Below are 27,398 nucleotides of genomic sequence, written 5' to 3' on the forward strand. Positions count from 1 at the left end.
GGCAGTGGCAGCAAGCCCTACAATGCCTACAGTCGTCACATTTATACCAAGAAGATGTGGCAGGCAAGAAAAGAAGGTACCCGCAGGGCAGAATTGACACGGTCACAAAGCCCTAGGGGCATCATGGCTATCCCTGGGGATCCTGCACTATGACACTTAGAAATGCAGCATGGGCCTTATTACTTCGACATCTAAAAGATAGATGTTATATCTAGGGAAGTGGTTGTAAATGGAAGGCAACTAACAGCTTAAAAACTAAATTATTATTCTGATCTCTTGAAGATTATGTAAATGTGAGGGGTCAGTTTCTTCACTAGCTTAACCCTCTAGCTTTTAGTTATACAGACATTGATTTTTTTTTTAAAACATAATCTGAGTGATTCACTTGTTAAATAATTTTTATCCATTTCCATTATGTATAAAAATAAATAATTGAAAACCCTTTTTAAACTAAATATTTTCTTTTAAAAAAAATAAACCTGCGTAATATGAAATTATGAAAACATGCATTAAGGCCTATATGTAGTATTATTCATACAATTAATGTAATTAATAGAATAATAGTCAATCAGCACATATTTACTGTCAAAGTTTTAAAGAAAAGAAATCGCTGAACTGGTAAAAGTTACCAACTAAGAGCCTGGAAGCATACTTTGAATTGCTAAACCAGCAACTAGGCTATTTGACAGCATTAATTTCTTCTGTAGTTGCAGAGGTTTCTTTTTCCTTCATTCTCATTTATTAAACTATATCAGTTTTAATAGCTGGTTCATTTGAACCAGTACATTTTAAGGTAGTTCAGTTTTAACTAATAATAATAAAAAAAATTGGAAAGCTATTTGCAAGCTAAGATTTCTTTCCAAGTACAATTGAAAACCAAGCATTATTAAAATTGTAATCATCAAGTAGTTAAGCAACATTATCCACTATTTTTAAACACGTTAAAAATTAAGAATCAAAATAAATGTATGTACTTCTTTGCTTAAATATAGTACTTAGGAGCACCACATTCCATAGAAACACCATATTTTGTTGCAAATTGGTATGTTTTAATGGTTACTAACCAAAGAGAATCAAACTTTTTTTTGAAAAATAATTAAAAGGTACAACGAAAAACAAGTTGTACTGGATGGGTACAAGTCAGCAGGCCTGGATGACCTCCATCCACAGGTGCTGAAGGAATTGGCCAGTGTCATAGCTGAGCTGCTGGCATGGCTGTTTGAGTACTCATGGTGCTCTGGCCAGGTCCCTGAGGATTGGAAAAGGGCCAACATGGTGCCCATTTTTAAGAAGGGGAGCCGGGTAACTTTAGGCCAGTCAGTCTTACCTCTGTCCTTGGGAAAACACTGGAAAAAAATCATTAAAGAGTGCATTTGTGAAGGCCCAGCAGGGGAAATGATGCTGAAAGGTAATCAGCACGGGTTCATCACAGGTAGATCTTGCCTGACAAACCTTATAGCTTTTTATGACCAGGTAGCACGCTGCCTTGACACTGGAGCTGAGGCAGATGTCATGTACTTGGACTTTAGGGTGTGAAACAGTATCAAAGGCCTTCTTGTTCTCTTAAGAAAGCTAGCAGGCTGTGGAGTGGATGCTTACACAGTCAGGTGGGTGGGAAACTGGCTTAGGGACTGTACACAGAGAGTGGTGGTGGATGGGTTGTTTTCGACCTGGAAGGAGGTGGGCAGTGGTGTCCCCCAAGGGTGGGTCCTTGGACTGGTGTTATTTAATATCTTCATCGGCGATTTGGACGAGGGTGTGGACAGCACCCTGTCCAAGTTCGCAGGTGACACCAAGTTACGGGGCAAAGTTAACACACCGAAGGACAGGGAGCGGATACAGGCCGATCTGGACAGGTTGGGTCAATGGGCAGAATGAAACAGGATGCAGTTCAACAAAGACAAATGCAAGGTACTCCACCCAGGGAGGAGGAATCCCCAGCACACCTATAGGTTGGGGGATGACCTCCTCAGCAGCTCAGCGGCTGAGAGGGATCTTGGAGTCATAGTTGACTCCAAGATGAACATGAGCCAGCAGTGTAACAAAGCCAATCGCACCTTATCGTGCATTAGCAGATGCATGACCAACAGATCAAGGGAGGTGATGCCCCCTCTATGTGGCACTAGTCAGGCTGCAGTTGGAGTACTGTATCCAGTTCTGGGCACCCCACTTCAAAAGGAATCTGGACCCTCTCCAGAGGAAGGTCACTTGTACGATTAGTGGCTTCCGTACAAAACCCTACGAAGGGAGGTTGAGAGATCTGGATCTCTTCAGCCTTCACAAGAGATGTGTGAGGGGAGACCTTGTAGCAGCCTATAAATTTATCAAGGGAGGACAACAGAGTTGGAGATGCGCTATTTACCAGGGCACCCCTTGGAGTTACTAGGAATAATGGGTACAAACTAGTGGAGAGTAGATTCAGGTTAGACATTAGGAAGAAATTTTTCACAGTAAAGGTGGCCAGAATCTGGAACAGGCTGCCAAGAGAGGTGGTACTATCACTTAACTTGGAGGTCTTCAAGAGGAGGCTAGATAGGCACCTGACTGGGGTCATCTGACCTCGGTCCCTTTCCTGCGTGGGGCAGGGGGTCAGATGCAATGATCCTTCAGGGTCCCTTCCGACTCTACAATCTATGAATTTCAACATGTCAGGTTGTTTATTACGTAGTCTTACATTAACCACTGTAGCTTTTGGTTTAGGTGCCTACATATAGGTTAATAATGATCTGAGACTTTTTTTTTTTTAAATCTTGAAAACATGATGTGCTGCACATGATGTCTGTGACACTTGATATACATCTAAGGAAGTATTTCAGGGGAAACATTGACTAGGCTCTTTATTTCCATGTCTTTTTTTAAGATAAGAAGGTAGTGAACTAGATGGACTTTTTGTGTGTGTACGTACATGTGTACACAGATATGTATCAAAAGGCCATTGCAATGAAAAAGTATATATTTGAACATTAAATTAGGATTGGGACAAAGGGTAAGTGCAGACATTATACTTCGACCTAACTAGGGTTAGATTTGATCTAAGTGCTGATTCGTACAGATGTCTGGGGAGATTAGATCAGTCAAAAAATGACTGGCTCAATCTCATTTAGTTCATCTGAGGAGTTGAACTAAGTTAGATCAGGAACAGGTTAGCCCTATGTAATGAACATCTGTACAAGTTTGGAGCACAGCCCCAGGGCACTCTTCCTACCTCCCCTCCCCCTGGCTAGGATATTTTTAGCCTCACTCCACTCCTGGATGGAGACCCCACAACAGACTTGCCAGCCCCACTCTGATCCTGCCAGCCACTCCCCCTACTAGGGCTGTGCAAAAGCTTCAGTAGCCGATTTGATTCGTAGGAGATTCGGCAGCGAATCGCCAAATCCAAATCAAATTGGGAGACCTGTTAAAAGGTCTGAATTGAATCGGAAGCCTCTGAATTGATTCAGAGAGATTTAGAGATTCGGAAGGCTTGCAGCAAACAGAAACTGAGAATAGGGACGGGGATGGGGTGATCGTCCATATATGGAAAAGGCATAGTTTGAGGTGCACTTTCACAGAAAGCCCTGCACCTATCTCCTTGAAACTTGGCAGGCTTCATGCCCTCAGAAGGGGCTACCACATCTGCTGTTTTCATCCGAATCTGCAAAAATATGACAAAGTTATAGATATTTTAATGATTCCTCATTATAGTCTACGGTCAAATCTCCAAATCAGCATGGAATCTCTCATATCGGGACAGTGATTTGCATCATCGAATTGAATCTCTGTCCCTCTGAATTGGCTGAATCTAAATCTGAAGTGAATACTTGCTGCTTCGCACTAGCCCTACTCCAATTTACTTAGATTGGATTGCTGGTGTGGCTTCCAGCACCAGCAGACATGTGCAGAAGCCAGACCTCATTTATGATCCCATGGTTTAAAGTAAGTCAGGTGTTTGTAGATCAGGTACCACAAATGTGTGCATGTGCCCAAAGGAGTTAAACCAGTATAAGATGAGAATCAGTCCCTATATGGACTGTGTGTACATGGGCATATTATTCTTTTGTATGTATAATCAGTGACCTAGTTCTTACTGTGTAATTTTAACTAAGTTAAATGATGCACATTAGTGCATTGAAGGAACAAAATAAATATGTCCTCTTGAACTTAGCAGCAAGATGCACAGTACTTCTAGATGTGACGTAAGTAACAGAGTGGAGAGAGGGGTAAGCAGTAGTTTCATAAGAAAAAAATTGTGAAGAAAGACTTGCAAGACTTCCGTTTTTCCTTGTTTTGTTTTTGGTTGCTGTGCTGCTGTTGTATAGGATAGTGGGTGAAGGCAGAATGCTGACTGTCCCTAAAGAAGTGATTCTGAACCAGGGTGCTGTGACATCCTCATGTGCTTTAAGATCCTTTCAAGAGTGCTGGAGAGGTGCCAATTGATATTAGCACTGTTACATTTGCAAATGTGATTCACAAGATAACTCCGCGGTTTTCATGCGTTCTTTCTGAGTTCTTTGCAACAGAAGAATTGATCTGTTTTTGTGCATTAAAAAAAAAGAGTGAAAACTAAGAGTTGACATTTTCTGAGGGGAGCCTTGAGTCTAAAAAGTTTGAGAACAACTGAGAGTATATGGAGGTATTGGGAACAGTGGCATGAATGTTACTTTTTAGGAGAGTAATTACAGTCAGCGCTGATCTGGCTATTCATAAATATAGTTTCATTCTCCATAAGCAGTTATTTTTTTCTCCTGGAGTTCTAGGTCTCTTAAATTGGCAGCAATAAAATCTGCTGATATAAAAGAAATGTACTGTACACTACAGGAAGAGTAGGCAGGAAATGTAACATTCAAAATGGTTAATATTTTTCAAGAGTTTCAGCCTAGCTACTTTATTTTTATATCTCTAGAAAAGAGCAGACCCACCACAGGGGGTCCTATGGCTCTATCCTGCTGACATCATTTTATCTCTTTTGACATTCTTAACCTCACACTCTCCTGCTGTCTTAGCATGTTACTTCTGGCTGGGAGAGCAAATGGAAAGCTCTTTTGAAAGCTGCTGGCTTTTGTAAAGAGGCACTAGAGCAAACAGTTGGATCCCCCCTCAGCTAGTATAAATTGGTGTACAGTTTATTAGCTTCAATGTTACTGAGTGATTTAACCAGCTCTGGGTGGGTGCATGCATTCAAATGAACCAGTGGAAGATGAGCAGTTCAGTTGAAGAGATTGAAAAACCTACCAATAGAATTGTGTTTAAGCATTCATCTTGCTAGCTGCCTGCTCTGCTGACTGACTGCCCTGCTGATGGCACCCAGCCAGTGGCCCCCAGTGCAAGCATCCTAGCATGGTTGCAGGCTCTGCAGCCTGCCAGGAGACAGGTGACAGTAGCCTAGGGCACAGGTTAGAGCTGATTAACTAGTGGCCCTAAAGAGCTGTGTACCCCCTTCTCAAAACACTCCCATCTCAGCTCTCAGGCTGTCAGACAGCAGACCCAGAGAAGGTCTGCTTTCTTGTCAAGCCTGTCAATTGCCTCTCCAGCAGCCCAATGGGTCCCTACCCCTCTGGAGGGACCCAGTTCCAGCCCAGGTCAGGTGAATCTGGTCAGGGTCAGGGGCTCGCAGGGTTGGGTTGGGGGCTCGTCCCTGTTAGAGGAGAAAGAAGGGCTGGGGCTTCCAGCTGTCACTGGGGTGCAGGCTGTGTCCATGGAAAGATCTGGCCACAAAATCCCTGCCACTGCAACTGGAGCTCCAGGCTCTCAAGCCCTGTAGGGGATAGCTTCTCTCCTGTGCAGCACTTGAAAAGCCATTGCCCTCAGCCCTGCACATGGGGCTACAGGTGTGGGACTGTAAAGTGTTGTGTAGGGGTGCTGCCCATCATGCAGCACTTCAAGTTGATGCCTGATGCTCCATGCATGGAGTTATAGGCACAGGACTCTGATGTGCTGCAGAGGGGAAATCTATCCTGCCACAGAATCCTGCCTCAGGAAATCTGTCCTGCCTGCAGCCCCACATGCACTGGCTTAAAGTGTTGCAAAGCCCCATTTGTGAGGCTGTGGATGCTGGCTTTGATGTGCACCTGAGGTGCTGTTGAGTCCAGGGGGTGTTGGTAGGTGGCTTTCCCCCACTTGCTCAAGGTCAGGAGGCAGTGAGGGTTGACAGCTGCATGCCCCGGGGGCCATGGAGAGGGGCTGGGGTTTCCCAGCTATGGTGCTGACAAAGGGAGGAGTTTGGTCTGTGATTCAGCCAGAGCAGGGGAGTCTGGTTGAGTTGCAGACTGTCCCTCTTCTCTGGGGGTGGAGAAGGGGGGAAGAGCAGTGCACACTGGGATGCCTGGAGGACAGCAGGGGAGATTCTATTGCTTGGGTGAATGTACAAGCATTCATTAAACCTTACCAATCCCTATCATACTACAGTTACAGCTCATATAACACAATGCTAATAACACAGTCATTTTCAGACTAGGCAAGTGTTGTGAACAATTGAACACTGAACATTTCTACTGAACACAAGCAATTCTGTTGAAAACAGTGTAATGCTTTTACATGCCTTATGATCCGACTTTAAGGGAATGTCTTTGTCTTAACACGTGTGTAGCCCACACTAGTAGTGGAGTTACTTGTGCTTGTGAAGCTGCCAATTGTGGGCTTTTCCAAGTGACTTCTCCCTAAATTCATATTATAGGTTACCATTCTCTGGCTCTTGTTTACTGGGATGGGGTTGGAGATTGTTGAACTGATTTTCAAATATGATCCTCAGCATTTTAAGGGGATACGGAAATTGGTGTGAAGTGGACAGTTAGAAATATTTTAATATGAAGAAAAAAGCATTTACTGAATTGAATCTTGCTTGTTTAACTCTTTCTCCATTTTGTGTGACCTAAAATTTTAAAATGTGAGTTATTTTCAGTGTCTTAGCTGACAATTTTGAGAGAGCATCTTGCTGAATTGCTTCAGTTTTCTGTGTAAGAGAATTTTTTAGGATTCCAGGAATTGCAGGAAATAACCTCCATTTAATTTGGAAATATTGGCAGTCCCTAAGGCAGAACACTTTATCTGTGTTGGAGGGAGAGAGAAAAAGTGGGGTGGGAAGCAGCCAATTGCTAGTGAGACTGACAGTCAGGGATATGTTACTGATCAGAAAAGAGCTTAACATATCTGCACTGCCTATGGTGGCATTACGAAAAGTAGGTGAACACAGGTATTGGGCCTGATCTTGCATTCTTTGCTCGTGCATAACAATTCCCTTAGTTGTCTTTGAGCATTGTGATACCTAATGGAATAACAGGGCTGGAAGAAGCTGCAGGTTTGTTTATGCCAAAGTAGTTCAAGAGTGTTACAGGGTACTTGGTTCTTACTGGTAAGTAGAAACAGTTCTTCCATCTATCCTGTTTTTTTTGTAGTTATGCTGATTAACTCATGTCCTATCATAGAGAATCTTGGCCATGGATCCTTGTAACTCAGTCACTCTTCTGTCCCTCTCAGGACCCAGGGGAGTAGCATATCCTGTCACAAGGAGTAGTGCAGGGGAATTAAAAAGAGGAAAAATAGAAATCTCTACCAGATAGGCAAATTACCTTCATTGCTACACAGCGTATAAGAGAAGACAGCGTGAGTAGATATTAACTGAGTTTGACAACTAGTTTAAAAAATCCCCAAACCTTTCCAAAAGTAGCTGTATTAAATAAAACTATACTTGTAACAGATGTAGTAGAAATGGGTAAGTCCTGTGTTCACAACATCAGTTATCCCTGGGGCAAAGGAGTTGCATGAAATACTATTTACAAATACCACATGTTTTTGGGCAGAGTTCTGGCTTTTTTGATCAGCATAGTCAGGTGAATTAAGACAGACCTGGGGATAAGTTAGACTTCAAATTTAGGGTAGACTAATTGGCTTTGCTGTAAACGTCTTGTGTCTACATGTGTGTCCCTATTAGGCCACAGGACAACTCTACACCATGGTAGTACCTGTAAATATAAGTACTATCCTGCTGCAAAGTTTTTTACTCTGCAGCACCGCAGGTGTAGATGCTGACGCAACTGACTGGGGCATAAGGATGTTTCAGTGTGCAGACTGCCTGCAGGCTAGCCCTGCACTGAAGCGCACTTGTGCCCCAGCCAGCCCTCCCACAGCATGTTGAGCTGGATTGGAGCAGCCCCAGACTGGCAGGCTGACCACCCCCCAAACCCCCTGCCAGCCAGGGCTGCTCTGACCCAGCTCAATGTGCTGCGGTCCTGGGCGCACACGTAAACATGGTGCCTGGGAGCAATAAACTCTGGCACAATAAGTCCTCTCTACTTGGGGGGCGGGAGGAGTGGGGGGCAAAAAAAAGTGAAGTGTTTTGACTCCTTTTAGCACTTCAAGATTAGCTTCTTATGGGAAATTGAGCTGGAGTTTATTTTGACTTGTTAGTCATTTAACTAAATTATTAGTAACATTGTGATAAAAACAAATTCTGCCACCTTCTTGGTTCTGCTGAAGACATTGGGTCCATAGATGTAACTGAAAATCTGATACGTCTTGCTGACTGTGAGGTGACTCGTTAGCCAGGAAGAACAGTTGAATTTTCAAATTCCGGGCTCATTTTGCAGTTAACATTTTATTAAATTTACTTTTTAGTATATGTAAACTGAGCAAATTGAAAAATAATTTAATTTTTGAAATGGAATTCTTATGGAATTCATGCTGACGGTTCTTGTCACTTTTTAAGGAGAACGTCATTCTAACCAGTTTGGATTGTCCTTTTTCAAAAACAATTAGAGCAATGCCTGAAACAAAAATATTATGGAGTAACTGCAGGATGTTTCAACTTGTCCATCTGACAGTCTGGCTCCAAGCAACATTACTGCTTTTACAGGAGCTCTTCACCAGCAGTTTTGTGGTTTGTTTTCTCCCCTTAATTATATACAGAAGCTGGAATGTGGAAGGCTGAAACAGCTGTTTTGGAAAAATCACTTTTGTACACGAGGTTAATATTTTACTTTTTCATCATTAAGATGCAGGATATGCTTGTTTAGGCCTGTCATTTGTTAATCTCTAAATCTGACTGGTGAGAAATGTGAAGCATGTCACTGAGGCAAGTTTTTATGTGATAACTTTTATTGGACCAGCTACTTAGTCACTGAAATTCAAACTGAAACCAGAAATGCTCTAGAAACATGGATGCTTGTTAATACTTGAGACACCCATTGATGATTTAACACATCTACTGTATCCTGGGGTTAATTTTGACTAGTATCTTTCATCCTACATAGACTATACATGAGGGCTGCATTTTTGTATGGTTCAGAGACTTAATGCTGTCAAAGTCACTTTAATATTGCTTTCAGTTAAAAATTAATGTCACTCCTTCAAAAGGCAAGAGCTCTGATTTATGCCCTCCAGTGAAGTGCTGTCTTTTATTTTCACGCAGGATAAAAGCTGCTTTGTCCAGCCTCATTCATGTTCTTACTTCACAGATAATCTCACTTATACCCAGGAAAATGCTTGGGAGGAAACTGTTTCTCAATGGTTAGATTGGTATACCTCCCTTCACTGGATTTGATAGGAAAACTTTGACTTTAATGGCCAAGGAATTTGTCTGTGCTCCTTATGATGAAATTATTATTAAAACAAAGTTGTTTTTTTTTTTTTGTATGGAGAACAAATAAATGTAACCTGATAATAATGGTGAAGTGAGCTCTAGGTACATTGCCATTGTATGTCTTTCCCACATGATGCTATGTAGGTGTCAGGTATGCTAAGTGGATGTAGGTGGACCTGAACTGAACAGAAGCTTGTTTTTTAATTGTATTTTTAAAGATTCAAGGACATACTTTGCATAGCAATTAGTCATTATATAAAAATAATCTTTCAAATGTCTTTCCAAAGGGAGTTGCTATATAACTTGGGTAGGAGAGACATGGAACAATGTATAGAGTGACTGTGTGTGTAATATATATACAACGGCACTGTTTCTGTGTTTGGGGTATAAAACACCTTACTGGCTGGAAAGGATTAAAAAATGGTGGTGAGCATAGTAAGACTCAAATGTGTACCTGAAGTGGGTGGCTGGCCATGCGGGAAGTATCTAAAATGGAGTTTGCTCTGGCAGTTTCACTGGGAGGGACACTGTTCAACTTTTCTTGCTAGGGAATGCGTGCCTGGCTGGATCCAGGAACTGAGTTAGGACCATGGGTGGTTGGAGACTCTCTGTAGGGAGGGAAGGAAGGTCTAGACTGTAGCACAAGATCATTTGAGTTTTTTCAGGACTCCTTTATTCTGATTTTGTTTTGTGGCTGTGGTTTTGGTCTGTGCTATGGTGGTGGGGGGTAGGAAGGGGCATTGAACTGTCACAATGATTTGCGGCAAAAGGCTTGGCTATAAATCATCAGAGTTGTCAGGAAAAGCTGCCAGAGGCACCAGGATGCAGTATTATGCTCTACCAGCTGGATGGGGTGGGACAGCAGCCTAACAGGAACATATACAAATGGTGAAAAACATGCGCAACTTCTAGTGTGATTAACAAATCAGCCGGGTTGCACTTAATGTCATCTCATTTTTAGGGGTGAGGATGGGCAACAATATTCATTGTTGAGTATATATACCAAGTGCTTACAATAAAAGATTGCTCTGAGGATTCAGGGCCCCTAGGCAACTGCTTGTGGTTAATGGATTCTGATGTTTGGTGGTAAGTCATTGTCACAGGGCTGTAAATCACACCTGGTTCTGAGACTTAATGGCACCAGCAGCTACCACAGTTGGCAGTGATTTTACTAAATCCATGTTTTTCATATTACTGCATCATGTTTTGAAATTTTAAACACTCCAGTCATAAAGAGTCACCAGAAAGGCTTAATGCAGACCAAAGTAGGGAGTATTTATGAACTATTTTAGCATAATATAAATTATTCAAACATTTGTATATACTTTAGTAAACATCACAACCATTTACACATTATAACTGAACATGCAACAGACTATCAGCACATACATTTTCCAGAACCGAATACAAAACCTTCATCACACGTAAAGAGGATCTCCAGCATTTCATGAACAATGTAATCTTTGGGTTTAATTCTTCAGGAGTTGGATCATACCATTGAAGTACATGGAATGTATTGTCATGTTTTCATCTATCGACAAAGCATTTCCTTAAATTCTGATATAATGCCCCTTCAGGTACTCTATGCACTTTATCTCTCAGCCACTGAGTCATCCATTCTCTTTATAGCTATCCCAGCTGGTTCTTCTGTATTAGCTTATGTTGAACATTGAACTTTCCCCTTGTTCAGCTCCTTTTCAACATTTGTTGGCTGCTAAAATACCTTCCCCCATCCCCCAGTCCTTCGTTTCTGGATCGGGAGACTGCTCTTACACCTACTTTGTTTCTCTGATGTAGCCTCAAATGCTGGCCTGATGCCACCTAAACACATGTTGTAATTAGAGCTCACATAGCATCTGAGGAAAATGCATCTGCACTTTTTCCATTACGGTTACGTACCTTTGCCAGTATCTCCCTTTCTGTCAGTGTTGAAGGGTTCCTTTCTGTGGAATTTCTTGAAGTCTGTGAGAAGTCCAAGTTTTGGAGAAGCTGCTGTTAAAAAAAAAAAAAAAAAAAAAAAAAGCGGGGGGGGGCTTGAAAAAAAGAAAGTTGCTATAGGAAAAGCAATTAGAAGGTATCCCTTTCCCACTTTAACTGTAGCTTTTTATATTCCAACATAGTTCTCAGAAAGAATTACAATACAGGAGAGTGTGGTGGCACAAAGTGATCACAAAATTGGTGCTTAAACAAAGGTAACGAAATAATTTTAGGTTTTATGAAGTACCTTATTAAACCTAACTATATAAATATAGCTGTAAAAACAGTTTGGAGATTTTTCAAAGAACCTTGTCTTGCCATTCTCAAAGTAGTCTTCTGGGCAGATTTGCAAAACAATAAGGAACATTCCTTTTAAGTAGCATTGACTCCACTTGTATGTGTCATCTGTTTAATTTCTTAATGTATACACTGAAAAAACCCAGTGTATAGGCATGCCATCCTTCCTCTCTGTAATAAATAACATGTAGCCTTTGCAAGCAACTTGGGAACTCTTAGAACAAATACCTATACAAAGACAGAATTCAATTTGTGCAAATGTTTGGCTCCCATCCTATGAAAAAAAAATTGGGCCTTAAAGGGCCTTTCATGAGGATGCTCAATGTGCATGTGTTTAGGTACCTTTTGGTCATTTAAGAATACTCCTTGCTGACCACAGTATGTCCTGAACATAACTATGGTTATTTATGTATTTTATATAATTAGTTCTCTACATATAGCTCTTCAGGATCTCAAACAAATATTTGTTCATAGGCATATGATAAAAACCTGTTTCCCACTGCCTCCCCCCATTCCCTGGACACAGTCATTCAAGAGGAGAGCAGTTAGAGGGGAGCAAAATCTGTGAAAGTACTTCAGAGTGCTGTAAAACATATTTGGAAATGCAAGTATTTGAAGCATGTCGGGGAGAACTCTAAAATATGAGCGAACTAAGGAGCAACCTAGCAATATGCTTGAAGTATCCAAGAAACATCTTGGAAACATCCTAGCAGTTCACCTCATGCCTGCATTAGTAAAAAGTCATGCCATCTATAAAGCACATTTAATTACAGCCAAAAAGAAGGAAACTCTGTAACCAGAACTAATATATAACCAAAAGGAGAAGTAGTCTATTTGTAGCTATTGCTGTATGAGAATATATGTATTTAATGTGACACTGAAGGCGACCTTATAATTTTGATTAATAGGGGCATCTCTGGAAAAGTAAACCCGTGTGACAGGAATAGATAAACACTGACAAAATCAATACTGCTGTGAAATAATCACCTACTTCACTTCACTGCATTATCTTTTTAGTAGAAGAAATAAGAACCTGCACACATCAAAGTCACAACTTCAGCAGTTTGATTTGGCACAAATAGGAAAAATGAAGGTTCAGTATACATGTAATCCTTTTCACTCAAAGGACCAAATGATATTTCACTGTAGCAAATGAAGATGGGAATTGAACATCCTCTAAGTCTCTGCAAGACATTGTGAGGATCCTTAAAACTCCTTGCTGCCCGTGAGTTAAAAAGCCAGACTAACTGAGAAATCCCAGATAGGATTATCTGATCAAGACAAAATATTCAATGTATGTTACCTGTCCTGTGAGATAATGTGCTAAAGCAGGGGTCTCAAATCTGTGGCCTGCAGGCGAAATCCAACCTGCAGAGCCATTTCACCGAGCTTCTGGGGCTTGGAGGGAGGGGGGTAGGAATTTAGGGGCAGGGTGTACAGGGATGGGGCCTGTAACAGTTGGTGAAGATCAAGAACATCATTGGTTCAGGTCTTTCAACATCCATCAGCAGCCCTCACTCATCTGCACACAAGACCTCACTCATCTTACACAAGTTGCATTCTGTGACTGTCAGGCACTGAATAGAGGAGTACTTTCACAGATTCTCAGAAGTTTAGGGCTGGAAGGGACCTCTTGAGATCATTGGATCTAGCCCCCCTGCTCTGGGCAGGTAAGACTGCTGGGGTCAAATAACCCCAGCAAGGTGTGTGTCTAGGCTCCTTTTGAAGATCTACAGGGTAGATGCCTGCACCACCCCTGCTGGGAGTCTGTTCCAGAGTCTGGGGAGTCTACTCCAGAGTCTGTTCCAGAGTTTCCCATACTGCCCACCAGCACTTCAGGTTCTTCATTCTGACTTCAGATCTCAACAATAATACCACAAAATATTTTGGGTATTTTCCTTTCTGAATGCAACACTTCCCCTTCATTACATATGCCTTCGAATCTTCTACACACCCACACCTATACCCACTCCTGGCTAGAGTATCATTTACAATTCTGTGTTGTGCATTTCAGTATCACCTGGCAATAAAAGCAACCCCATCAAAGTACATATGAGCACAACAAAGCCAAGGGGGTTCCATGGGACTAACTGAAGGTAGACATTTACCTATATTCTTTTCAACAGCTCTTTCCAAACCATGGAGTATATCTTTCTCTCTCACTGTTTTAATTCATAAAAAGAATCATTATGTTTGTTAAGAGTGAATTCCATTCAAAGTGATAGGAAAATTAAAGCATATGTGGCAGCTCTCCATCTTCATCAAAGGCTTTGTAAATGAATATACAAAAAAATCATAACTAGTTTTTAGGCAGAGTAAATCCTGACGTTATGTCAAACAGACTATAAATATCTGTGTAGAATTTGAAAAGTAGGGTATTTTAAGCACCCCACCTTGAAAATATGTATCTTTATTCTGCTGCTGTTCTCCATGTTAAACAACTGATGCTAATTATAAAGGTCAAACATTTGCTGTAAAATTGGATATCTGATCCAAATGTGTTGTGGCAGAATGAAGCAAGACAAATGCCAAGCTGTCTTACCATGGATCTTTTCAATTTAAGAATTCGCAGCACTCTGTCCTCTTCTAATTGAAGCAAAAATGTCACCCATTACAGGATTTGAGGACTTCTTAAAATAAAATCTTCTCTGGTGATATCTATTAATTTTTCCCATGAGCAACAGACTCTGTCATGAATTCTGGCTTTAAGTTTTTTCTGGTATGCCTAGTAATAGTATTGTCATTTTTTTTCAGAAGAGCATTATTGGCTGTCAGCGTTACTCAAATGAACACTAGCATTAATGTTGTTATTATAATAATTAATATCTATAGTAGTAGTAGTACAGTAGTACCCAATCCAGCACTTCACTCTGTTCTGTTAAGCATTGTGTAAATGCATAGGCAGATGCAGCCCTTGCATTTTAATTTATAGGATGACTTATTTTAGTTTTATGCAGCGTCTGAGCTAAAGATCTTTATTATCACAATTTATTTAAAATATTTATTTCAAGATAAACATAACAACAAAATGCCTTTTACAAACTCTGAGTGCTCTGGCATCTACTTGGAAAAAAATCTCCCTCGTCTGTTAAAAGTTAAAGGAAAAAATGCCACAAATTCTAATTCTGGTCCCACCCTGCCCTGCATCCCCTCCCCCACAAAAACAGGTGGTTAGTTAAAAAACAGTGTGAAGTACGATTTTGTCACTGAAGAAATAGCACACCTTGGCCACCACAGTTCTCATTCATTATAATAGAATTATGGGTGGTAACTAATGTAGTGAAAATGGGTATCAGGTGTTTAGGCAGGTGAACACAGCGACTAATCCAAGTTGCTTTGTGCATGTGTCATTTGGCAGCAAAGTCAGGTTTCAGTAGAGCTTAAAGCTCTACTGGGGTTGTAAACTTTTGCTGCTGCTGTTTGGTATTTTAATGGAAATTAGACATGAAGAAATAAATACTTAATTTTTGTGTGCTTTCTTACTTCATAACAATTGACTGGCTTCTCAAAGCTGTTAGTGTAAGATGAGGCTGCAATGCCTTTTATGTACAAATTCCTATTTCTGTATACTCGAGTACAAGGTCATATAGAATTGTTTTAAGCTACTCCTATTTTTCTGCTGGAAAAAGCACAAGTGATTACACCTGCTATGGGTTTATATAGCACAATATCTCCACAGTCATTATGCGGATAATTTTGTCATTGTGCATTGTGTACATGTGCTGATGTTATGTTAGTTAGCTAACTTCCATGGCAGAGCAGTGAGAAGCTGCTGGTTCTATTGTTTTATGATGATGTTTTAGCTATCTTTTCAAAACATATAGAGCCTTGCATAGATATTTTGTTGCATATAAATAAAAGAAGAAATATTTTGTCACTGTAGCTGAATATTTTGGTAAAAAATGATTGCCTGATTAGATTCTAAAAGTACCTGGCTAAGACTCCAGAATCATGCCACAAGGCATGATTGCTCACTTAAATAGTTTTTTCTGGTAAGTGTGAAAGATGGAATTTTTCTAAAACCTAAAGTCATCACAATTGTATTTTTTTATTGTTAATTCTGTCTTCAAAGTACAGGGAGAGCAATCCTTTAATCCTTTCTTCCATGTGACCCCAAATTCCCTCCTTACAGCTATCTACTTCATCCAACCAGTTGACAAATTCCTTAATCACTTGTGCTAATCAACTTATTTTAAAGGAGCGCGGTCAACTTAAAAACATATGTCTGTCAGCAATACCAACTAACAAAACTGTCTTGGAACGAAAAATATTTTCCCTATTTCTTCACTTTGCTTACTCTGAATTTTGAAGCATTCTGTACACAGGCAGTTAGGCAAAGTCTTAAGCTTGTACACCACTTAAATATTTAAGCTGTTGTCTTATAGTCCATTGGTGTTTTAGATATGCTTAAGCTTTTATAGGTTAAGTATAAATTTCCCCTGTTGTTTTGCAAACAGAAGAGGAAAAGCTATTATTAAAAGAAAAGGCAAAATGTACAAATACGAACATAGGATCTCCAGTATAGTATCTGAAATTAACTACTTTTTTTTAATTGACTAGATTTCAAGTTGATTGTCCCCTATCATTTTGCTGAACCCAATGCTTCTCAGCTTTTTTAGGTGAAAAGCATCCCTCAGAAAATGCCAACTCTTTCACTCATTTCTTGCCTGGAAAAATTAATAGAGCGATTCTTCTGTTGCAAAGAACTTAGAAGACCACAACAGATCAAAATATTTTTGGCATTGTGCTATCCTATTTAAAAGTTTTGGGTTTGTCTTGTGAATCATGTGGGTGTTTGCTCATTTAACAGTGGTAATATTGTTTCAGCCCCTTGGTTGATAATAACTGAGTTGACAGTGCAAATCCTATGGTGCTGGTGGCTTACTACGAACCTTGTTAAATGGAAAGATTGAAATTGTGAAAAGAATCTGTTCTGAACACAGTCTTTTTTCTGTTCAGCTTGCAACAATGTCATCTTAACCCTATCAATGACACTTCAAAACCAGTTTAAGATGAACCCGGATGAATGTAGCATCAGATTTAACTGATTTAGGTTATATTGGTTTATTGAACTTATGTCCCAGATCCCCTCCAGATTCAAGTTAACTCAGTCACCCAGCATCCCAGAATGCCTTGTACCTCCCTCACAAACCTCCCTTTACAGGGTGGGTGGGCTAGCCTTGACCAAAGCTGTTTGCTGCAGTGAGTAGGGAGATGTGCCCTAGCACTGTCCCCCAGTGGCATATCGACAGAGGGATGGGGGGGCCATGCCCCCGGGCAGTGGTCTGGGAAGGGCACTGGCTGGGCCCTCTAGGGGGTATCTGGTTCTGCCACCAGCATCTCCGGCTGGGGACAGGAATAGGGTGGGGAGGAGGGGGGTGCAAATGCAAATATTGGCCCCCAGGTGTCAGAGACCCACAGTATGTCATTGCACCCTCCAGCTTCTGGCCTGGGCCCCTGCAGGCATTTGGCTGCATCTCTGGAGTCAAAGGTGAATGTCTGCTCACTTGCTTATCTGTTCAGTGTACGCAGCTTCGATTAACCTGCAAAGGTTGAATTGATTCTGCCGGGCTTTTTCGCTGTTTGTACTTAGCCAAAATGTCCATCTATTAAAACAGCAAAAACACATTTCTTATTGTTCCTTTGTGTTTTATCTTGGCAGCCACCACTGGTTCAAGCAATTTTCAGTGGTGATCCAGAGGAGATACGGATGTTGATCTACAAAACTGAGGATGTCAATGCTCTGGTAAGTGACTCTGCAGATGTATTTATATTGCAGTCCATGAGCAAAATAAGCTGTCCATGACTTTAACATTTATAAAAAAATTAAAACCAACACAATAAAAAATAGTTAGGAACTAGAGATTCATAGCTTAAATAGTCAGTAATTAGGATTCTGTCTCCAGCATGTGGACGTCATTTTTTTTAACTGTACACAATAATTACTTAAAATGTCCAGGTCAATCAGGGACAGTTTTCTCCAAGTCCCTGTTGTTGTGAATGAAGATAGCTGAAAGCAGCATATCGCGATTCTCTGTAGAATTTCCCTTTATAATGAGCCTGTGCAGATCAGGGGCTTTTCTTGAAGCTATGAATATACTTAAGATAATTTCACTGGAGCTCGCAAATGGCAGAAGTAAGGGAGTTTTAGCTTGGCCAGTGACATGCACACAGAGGAATTACTATACTGCAGATTTGCTTTATTTCTAGCCTGAACAATGGTAAGCCGCTGTAAACAACAGAGGTTAAGTATTTTCACAGTGGAAAATCTTAAACTGAACTGCCCTTTTTGCAGCAGCTTTTTGCCTTATGCTTTTCCCCTTCATGTTGAATTACAGTCAGGATGTTAAAATGAACAATTTTTGCTGGCATTTTGACTATAGTCTGTGAGCTCTGGAAGACGTGGGGGAAAAAAAGGAGAGACAGAATACTGGTGTAGCTTAGCTGTTTTTAAAACCGTTATCCTTTTCCTTTGTCTTTTCCATTTAACAACATAGTAATGATTTTATTCATAGTTAATTCTAGTGGTTTGCCTGATATAGCGCACTGCTTTGGGACTTCAACTTCTGTAGCCAATATTGTCCGAATGTCCAGTTGAGGGGAGGAAGCATTAGGGAGCAGTACTTGGGTCTAGTTAAATTGGACTCCATTTGACTTGCTGTGAAGTCAAGACTTGCTTTCAACTTGCACAGGAATCAGATCAGGCTCAGAGAGGGGGGGAAACAAGATTGGAGATCTGATCTCTTTTAAATATTGGTTCTTGGGTCCTTCGCTAAAACCCTAAAACATGCTGATTTAATATATTGGCTTTTCCACATCCCCTGGATTTCCCACCCCGCCAATGATAAAAATTAAATTTTGCAACACGTGCCATTTCTAAGACGTTTTTTGTCCTGAACATTTTAGCTCTTAAAAATGGCATTTGTTGTACAGATTAAGATGGTTGCATGCTTTCAGGTTCCGCTCTTGAAATGTTTTTATATCCCTTGGGCTCAAGGTTGCTGGGAAATGTTGCTATGGAGATGCACTCAATTGCTGGGTAAAACATTAAATGGGTTGTGTATACTTTAAATATTATGGTATTCACAACTAATGGAAGAAAGGTCATTGGACAGGAACATTTTTATGCAAAACCATGTTCCATATAATAAAAACCTTTCCAAGAATGTGTTGACCTAGCAGCAAACCTATCTTGAGCTAGAAAATGAAATGTTCTTTGGAGTAATTAAAAAGATCTTTGCCAAGATGCATTCAGAATCATTAATTTCAAATATTATTTCAGGTGAATCACAAGCACTAGAAATATCACTATAAGAATGGGGATGGAAGAGTGCACATCTGTTACCTGCTGTAAGCTGGCTAGTCAAAAGGACTGCCTGTAATTCTCTTTAGGATGTTTTTAAATTACTTCCATGTTAGTGTTTGAGCAATGTTGGGCTACTTCCAGCCACTTGGTAGCAGTTGTTTCTTTGTTGATCATTTCTGATTAACTGGAATAATATTGACATTTGAAAGTGTAAATACAAAGTAAGAATAAAATGCAACTGCGTTCACAGTCAGCTGTGGAGTTTTTCTTAGCTTAAATGTCATGTTTCAGAGCCCATAGCAGAGAAGCTATTAATATGGCAGAACAAAATTGGATATGAGGAAACTATGAAAAGTAAGTGATACCTAACAATAGGAAACTGTGGCAAGGCTGTGTGAGAGTTATTGTTATCTAAGGAAAGAGAAAATTTAACTATGTGGGGAGGGTTAGTGGTGGGGTTGGGGAAGGGAGGGGAGACTTCATAGCTAGTCTCAAGATAGCAGGACAGATTTTGTTGCTTGGCAAAATAACTGAGAGCTCTTCCTGATCCCAGAGATGTCTCTAGAAATATTAAATAAAATGGCATGTTTATACCATCAAAGGATTGTTCTAGCCTATAGCTACTTCATGAACTATGCACCAACCATATGTAATGGAGCTGCCATGATGTAGTGTTGTGCCTGCATCAGTAAGCTCACTCTCTTCCCAAATGCTTTTTTGGTGTGCACAAAGGTATCCTGGTTTAGAGTGTAGTGTTCATTGTGCAGGTATGACATGTTTTAGGGCAGTGCTTTCTAATACAGTCCTTTTGTGTTGGCACCGACATACCTTAAGTTGCTGATGCTGCTGCTCTAATTGGGATTTTTATTTTGTATCCAAGTAGAAATTTGCATCTGTTTGGCTTAGAACTGTTTGTTTTAGTTCATTTTGCCAAGATAATGGTCACTCTGACCTCTCTGTGTTCCTACAACTTTGGAGGGAACAGGATGCTGCTTTTTACATACTGATGACAGTGATACTTCCTTTTATACAGTATGGTGGTACTTTATTTACTTTTCTTTCTTCATCCAGAGATGTTCTAGTCTATCTGCAGTCAATCTTCACTGGCCCACTGTCCAGGAAATTGGGATATTTGTTTGCATCTCTGCCCTTTAGTTTCACAGAGCAACATATAATGTACTGTTTGTTGATAGAGCTGGCTACAGACTAGCAATTTTTTACAGTTACTGTGTTTTTTCTAAATGAAAAAGGTAATTGTTTTTCTGTTTATCTTTTAAGATGGAGGAAGAGGGAGATGATTCTGAAGGATGTTTTATTCCCCTCTCTTTGACTTTTCACAGGGCTTTCTGACGGTCTTGGTCATAATCACTTACAAAGTGTAAAGCAGTAGTGGCTTTGGACACTGGAAAACTATATGGTCACTGGGAGTATCTACATGAGACACTATAATTCATTGCTACTGCTCAGTGGTGTTGCCGGGCACTAACCGTGACATGATGCTACTGTGCAGAATTCACAGCTACAGTGCAGTAGTTCATTGCTACTGCGCAGTAGCATCAGGAAGAAAACCATGCAGTGATGGTACTGCTCAGTAGTGCTGGTTATTGCACAATACTAAATGACTGTGCAATAACAATTTTGCAGTCTGCTGCACATGTAGACATGGCCACTGAGGCCCAGACTCATCCAGGGTTCCAGGTTACGAGGCAGTAGCCTGGTTTTGAGGGTTTTTTTCAGTGAAAAATTAATTCTTTTTTGAAAACTGAAAAAAATCTGTTTATAGCTTTTCCTATCCTCTCTTCTTTCCCTTTCTCTCTTTTAGTATCCCAGAGAGTGAGATTACAAGAGATAAACCATCGATACCAGATGGTCTAAAATACTGAAATTCTACCCCCAAATTTTCTGGATTTTTTTTCTGGGAAAACTTATAGCATTGCTTGATGAGCTGCATGAGCCAGAGCACCAACTTATTTCTCTACATATGATGCGGTTTTATTCTGATGTCAGGATGCTGCAGTTTACAAAATAAGTGCCATGCTAGATCAGACCAGTGGTCCATCTCGCCCAATATCCTGTCTCCAACAGTGGCAGGAGTGGATGTTTTAGAGCAGGGGTGTGCAAAATACGGCCCGTGGGCTGGATCGGCCTGCAAGGCCATTCTATCCGGCCCACAAGGCCCCTAAAAATTTAGAAAATTAATGTTTATCTGCCCTTGGTTTGCATCAAAAATGACAGGAGCCAGAGGAAGTAGGACCCAGAGGAAGCCCTGGCAGGCTCCTGCAACAGCAGGACCCACCTGGCCCCGCCCCCCCAGCCCGAAGCCCCAGTAGGGGCTTTTGGCCTGGGACCATGTGGGACACTGCACTGGAAACTCAGGTAAGGGGGGCAAAGGGCAGGGGAGGACCCCGGGCAGGGAAGGAAGCTGGGGAAAAGCGGCCCCTCACCTACCCTGTGGCCAGCACTCCCTGCTGTTGCCTCTCACAGCCTGCACAGGGCTGTCCTGAGCAGGCACAGGCAGCCTCACATAGGCTGTGAACGGCTGCAGCGCAGGGCGCTGGCCATGGGGCAGGCGAGGGGCTGCTGTGGCTCTGACTCTGACCTTGAACTGCCAGAAGCCTCCTGTACCTCCCCCTCTACTTCCTGTCTGCAGTTTTTGCCCCCCTGCCCCACTCCCTTCACTTCCCTCCCCTTTGACTGTCAGGCACAGCCCCATGTGGGCTTGGACTGGGATGTCTCCAGCATGTGGAAACTCTGTCCCCCACATGGCCAGTCAGCAGCACTGAGACAGCTGCATGGTCAGGCAAGGGCTGGGGAGCCGGGGGAAGGGGCAACAATTGGGGGAGCTTGGAGGGAAGGGCAGAGGGTGGGAGGTGGCAGGGTGCAAGTGGCAAGGAGGGCAGGAAGGCTGCAGGGAGAAGTGGGAGAGGCAGAGGGCAAGAGGGGCACCTGACCCTCCCCAGCCACTGCTTTTCCTGTAGCAGTGTGGGAAGAGGGATTCAAGACAACCCTCCAATAATTAGATTCTACATCTGGAAAATTATAACAAATGTATACATTTTCATATATAGAATCTAATTATTGGGGAAACGTTTTATATTCAGGGTTGTTTTTATATTCAAGTAAATACGGTAATCTTGATTGAAGTCAAGAGTAGCCATGACCTATGAAGGAAATGGAGAGGAGGAAAAGGATATGACTAGGGGCCTCACAAACAATAACGTGAACTTGGAGTTCATTACAGGCAAGGAAGTGTTGAAGGAAGAATGGAAGCCTGTATAGGTATAGATCTTCAGGTATTGATTTCACATTACAAGTGTGAAGATGCATTTAAGGTTGGATTTAGTAAGCTCAAAATACATTTATGACCCTTTAACTGTTAGGATATGAGCAGAGCTACTCTGTTGCATGGTTCAGCCGTAGCATCCTTGTCTGCCACGTGGGAGACCTGGGTTTGATTCGTGGACGCATATATAACTACAGCCACCGAGGCACTGAATGTCCAGACACCGTCTGGCCTTTGGCTTCTGTCTCAATGAATTAATAGGGAGATGGAAGATCTGGGCAGCCTTCACACTCCTCCGTACTCCTGCCTAAACATATGCATTGAAGGCTTTGGTGACCTCTTATGCATAATCCAGAAGGATCAATGGTTGCCTGCTATGAGGCAGAGCTATGAAAAATTAAACTTTTTGTTCTAGATATGTTGCAAACTTATTGATATGGAACAACTAGCCTCTCAGTCTTTGTTGTCAGAAGGCTGGACCCTACACACTACCCTAAACATTTTTAGTTTGGTTTTTTTTATTCAGTAGTTGTGGGTGCAGCCTAGACAGATTAATGGGGCTCGCTTGCGTAATGCGGTTTCACCAGAAGTCTATATAGAGAACATTTATACCATATCACTACTATAGGGACATTTTATATATATGATATTTAATTTTCTCTCACACTCAAACCCCATTCAATTCAATTTCAGACAGAATCCTTAATAAACTGAAAGCCATGCTTCTGAAAATGAAATAACAGACATACAACCATAATATAAATTTAAACAAAAATAACAGAAATGCAAATTTAATAATAAAATAGGGCCAACCACTATAAAAGCATTATTCCTACTCCTAGAATTAACATAATCAAGTACAAATATGGTGATAAATCAGATCATGAATCTATAAAAATATTGTCCATAGGTACACAATTAACACAGTAAAAAACAAATATAGTGATAAAGTTTATCAGTCATATCAACAGTAAAAGATGTTTAGCTCTGATCGCTTCAGCCTTGTAAGCAAAAATTGAAAGATGATTTACTAAATATGCATCTGTTTGCTGGAGAAGCCATATTCATTTCTCTCTATTTGAGAGGTATGTCAATTTCTGCAAGAACGGTGATAAATACTTTCTCCTTATGTCGTTATATAGAGGGCATTCTAAGGTGTAATGAATAGTGTCTTCCAAAACTCCTACACAGGCTGGGCAACATATTTTAGCCCTTGGAATGGAAAGTCTATGTCCACCCAAAACAGCTCTGGGCATCTATTCAGTCTTGAGGCTAGTCAAAGAGGTTCGCCATTGATTGTTGAGCTCCACCTTTCTCCCCCCGCGATCTAATTTCCAAAGAATATATAGAGGGGCGATGCAAATAGCCCTGGCCACTGCAAAATGAGTTTGCTTGGCAATATCTTGGAACCTCTGGAAAACCTGGACCTTTTCTGTGGGGGAGAAGAGTCTTTCATTGTTCCATCCCAGAAAATGCAAAAGTGCGGGAAAGAAAAGCTAGCAAAGGAGATTGAAGAGAAGGGGGATTATTGATGTATTCTGTATAGCACAATTTGAGCAATAGACAGTAAAAGAGGCAGAATTTAAACCAGAATCTCACCATTCTAATAATAATATTAGTTAAAATGGAATCTAATCCCATGTCTAATCTCAAGAAAGATGCGGGTAGTGAAGGAGGAAGACCCAGAAGAGCCCTGAGAAATGTATTCTGAGGTATGTCTACATCCTTACTGGCGGCATAGCCCCATACTTCAGTGCCATACAGGATCTGAAACGCAACTTTGACTTTATATGCTAATATGGCAGCTTGGACTGATTGTCCTGCTGTGGTCTCATAAAATTTATTTATAGCCACTGCTGATTGGGCTGCCTTAGTTCTAACCAGCTGGATGTGGTGTTTCCGTGATGGAGAAGCTGTAAACACCACACCCAAATACCTATAGGTTTTTAACAACTTTGAGTTTAATTCCCCCATGTTCCATGGGTATTTTATCAAATGGCTTCCCCAAAACATTATTTTGGATTTATCATAGTTTCATAGATGTTAGGACTGGAAGGGACCTATTAGATCATCGAGTCCAACCTCCTGCCCTGGGCAGCAATGAGTACTGGGGTCAGATGACCCAGCCAGGTGTCTATCCAATCTCCTTCTAAATACCTCCAAGGACGGGGAAAGCACCACCTCCCTTGGAAGCATATTCCATATTTTGGCAACCCTCACTGTAAAGAATTTTTTCCTGATGTCCAAGTCTGAATTTGCTCTCTCCCATTTTGTGGCCATTATTTCTAGTTACCCTGATGGGTGCCCTGGTAAACGTTGTATCCCCTATTTCTTGCTGGCCCCCCCTGATGAGTTTGTCACAAGATCACCTCTCAGCCTCCTCTTGCAGAGGCTGAAGAGGTTCAGGTCTTCCAATCAGTCCACATGGGGTTTTTTTCTGTAGGCCTTTTAACCAAATGAGTGGCCCTCCTCTGAACCCTCTCCAGGCCATCCACATCCCTCCTGAAGTGCGGTGCCCAAAACTGGACGCAATACTCCAGCTGCGGCCTGACCAATGTCGCATAGAGGGGAAGTATCACCTCCCTAGACCTGTTTGTGATGCACCTACTTATGCAAGAAAGAGTGTGGTTAGCTTTACTTATTACTTCATCACACTGGTGACTCATGTTCATTTTAGAGTCGACTATGACTCCAAGATCCCTTTCTGCAGTTGTGCTTCTTAGAGTGGTACCTCCCAGGCTATAGGAGTATTGATGATTCTTTCCCCCCAGCTGCAACACAAGACACTTATCCTTGTTAAACTGCATCCTATTCTGTTCATCCCACTTCCCCAGCCTGTCCAAATCATCCAGTGTTCACTCCCTGTTGTCTAGTTTGTGTACCTCCCCCCATAGTTTGGTCTCATCAGCAAACTTGGACAGGGTGCTTTCTACTCCCTCATCCAAGTCACTAATGAAGATATTGAATAGTACCAGTCCTAGGACAGAGCCTTGGGGGACTCCGCTGCCTACATTTCTCCAGGTAGAAACCGACCCGTCCACCACCACTCTCTGGGTACGTCCCATAAGCCAGTTTTCTACCCACCGGACTGTGTAATAATCTACATTGCAACTGTTTAGTTTATTTATAAGAATTGGGTATGATGCTGTGTCAAAGGCCTTTTTAAAGTCTAAGTAAATAACATCTACCTCTATTCCTTCATCCAAGCATTTTGTGAACTGGTCGTAAAATGAAACCAGGTTAGTCAGGCAGGAACTGATTGCTGATTGCCCCTTAGCATTATTTTACTCACTGGTCCCCCACAAATGTGATCCTTAACAATTTTCTCAAAGGTCTTGCCAAGGATAGAGGTGCGAGACTAACCAGCCAGTAGTTATTCGGTTCTTCCTTCCTCCCCTTCTTGAAAATAGGGACCACACTGGCCCTTTTCCAATCCTCCAGGACCTGTCCTGAGCACCATGAGTGCTCAAACAGTTGTGCCAGCGGCTGCGCTAGACTCCAGCTAATTCCCTAAGTACCGTAGGATGAAGATTTCATAGATTTCATAGACATTAGGGCTGGAAGGGACCTCGGGAGATCTTCGAGTCCAGCTCTGTGCCCCAGGGGCAAGAAGTCAGCAGGGGTCATAGGATCCCAGCACGATAAACATCCAAATTTCTTTTGAAAGCATTCAAAGTAGGTGCTTGAACCACCTCCGGTGGCAGTTTATTCCAGACCTTGGGGGCTCAGACTGTAAAGAAGTTCTTCCTTATGTTCAGCCTGAAATGGTCCTGGAGGAGTTTGTGACCGTTTGACCTTGTCATCCCTTGGGGTGCTCTGGTGAGCAGATGTTCCCCCAGATCCTGGTGAGTACCCTTTATAAACTTACAGGCAGCCATCAGATCACCCCTGAACCTGAGCTTTTCCAGGCTGAAGAGTCCCATGGCTCTCAGCCTGTCATCATAAGGTCTGTTTTCCTGACCTCTGATCATGCACATGGCTCTCCTCTGCACTCTCTCAAGCTTCTCCACATCCTTTTTGAATTGTGGAGCCCAAAATTGGAAGCAGTACTCCAGCTGCGGCCTCACCAAGGCCGAGTACAACGGGAGAATGATGTCCTGGGATTTGCTGGAGAAGCATCTATGGATGCAAGCCAGTGTTTTGCTCACTTTACTAGCTGCAGCATCACATTAATGGCTCATGTTCATCTTGTGGTCAGTCATGACCGCCACGTCCCTTTCGTCCGTAGTGCTAGCCAGCGTAGCACTGCCAAGCCTATAAGGATGCTGCGGGTTTTTCTTCCCAAGGTGGAGAACCTTGCATTTTTTGGTGTGATACACCATCAGGTTCTTGTCCACCCATTTCCTGAGCCTGTCAAGGTCAGCCTGGATTGCCCTGGTGTCCTCAGGTGTGGACGCTTTACCACAAAGTTTTGTGTCATCAGTGAACTTGGCCAGTCCGCTTCTGATGCCAATGTCCACATCATTAATGAAGATGTTGAATAATATAGGCCCAAGGACAGAGCCTTGAGAGACCCCACTGGTCACAGTGCACCACGATGATTAATTTCTGTCAACCACCACCCTCTGGGTTTGACCACGGAGCCAATTCCCCAGCCAGCGGATCATGGTGAAGCTGAGGCCGCAGTTGTCCAGGTTTGCTAAGAAGTGGTCATGGGATACCAGATCGAAGGCTTTTTTAAAGTCAAGATATATGACATCAATCTCCTCTCCCTGGAGGATCATCAGGGCCTGTTGACTTAAATACATTCAGCCCCTCCAGGTGCCCCTTTACTAGGTCAGCATGAACAGTTGGTGGGTTGGTATCTATACTGAGCTTATCTAAAGTCCAAGTCGTAATTTATCTTTAAGTTAGTTTTGTCCATAAAGATGCTCAAAAGTTATAATTGCTCTCTGTAATCTGATGGGGGGTTTTGACATTATGATGGTGTCATCTGTGTACATTAAAATAGGGATCGGGCAGACTAGATTCAGATTTGA

The 27,398-nt window shown here is 41.8% G+C and overlaps 1 protein-coding gene across 16 annotated transcripts in view; it reads left to right on the plus strand.

Moving 5' to 3' along the window:
• The window catches only part of ANKRD44 (ankyrin repeat domain 44), a 202,109-nt gene that overhangs the window by 60,983 nt on the left and 113,728 nt on the right, over positions 1-27,398 (plus strand). For 13 of the 16 annotated variants that reach the window (XR_003091773.1, XR_003091776.1, XR_003091774.1 and 10 more), the window contains exon 2: positions 17,493-17,576. Coding sequence is in view for 11 of the 16 variants with exons in the window: in XM_025191621.1 (XP_025047406.1) it covers positions 17,541-17,576 (36 nt within the window). In the remaining 5 variants the exon portion in view is untranslated. Of the gene's footprint in view, positions 1-17,492; positions 17,577-27,398 lie in introns of those variants that run through there. The other 3 variants (XM_025191632.1, XM_025191633.1, XM_025191625.1) reach the window with 2 other exon arrangements.

The sequence above is a fragment of the Alligator sinensis genome, unplaced genomic scaffold (genome assembly GCF_000455745.1).
Source record: "Alligator sinensis unplaced genomic scaffold, ASM45574v1 scaffold1229_1, whole genome shotgun sequence".
Classification (NCBI taxonomy): Eukaryota; Metazoa; Chordata; order Crocodylia; family Alligatoridae; genus Alligator; species Alligator sinensis.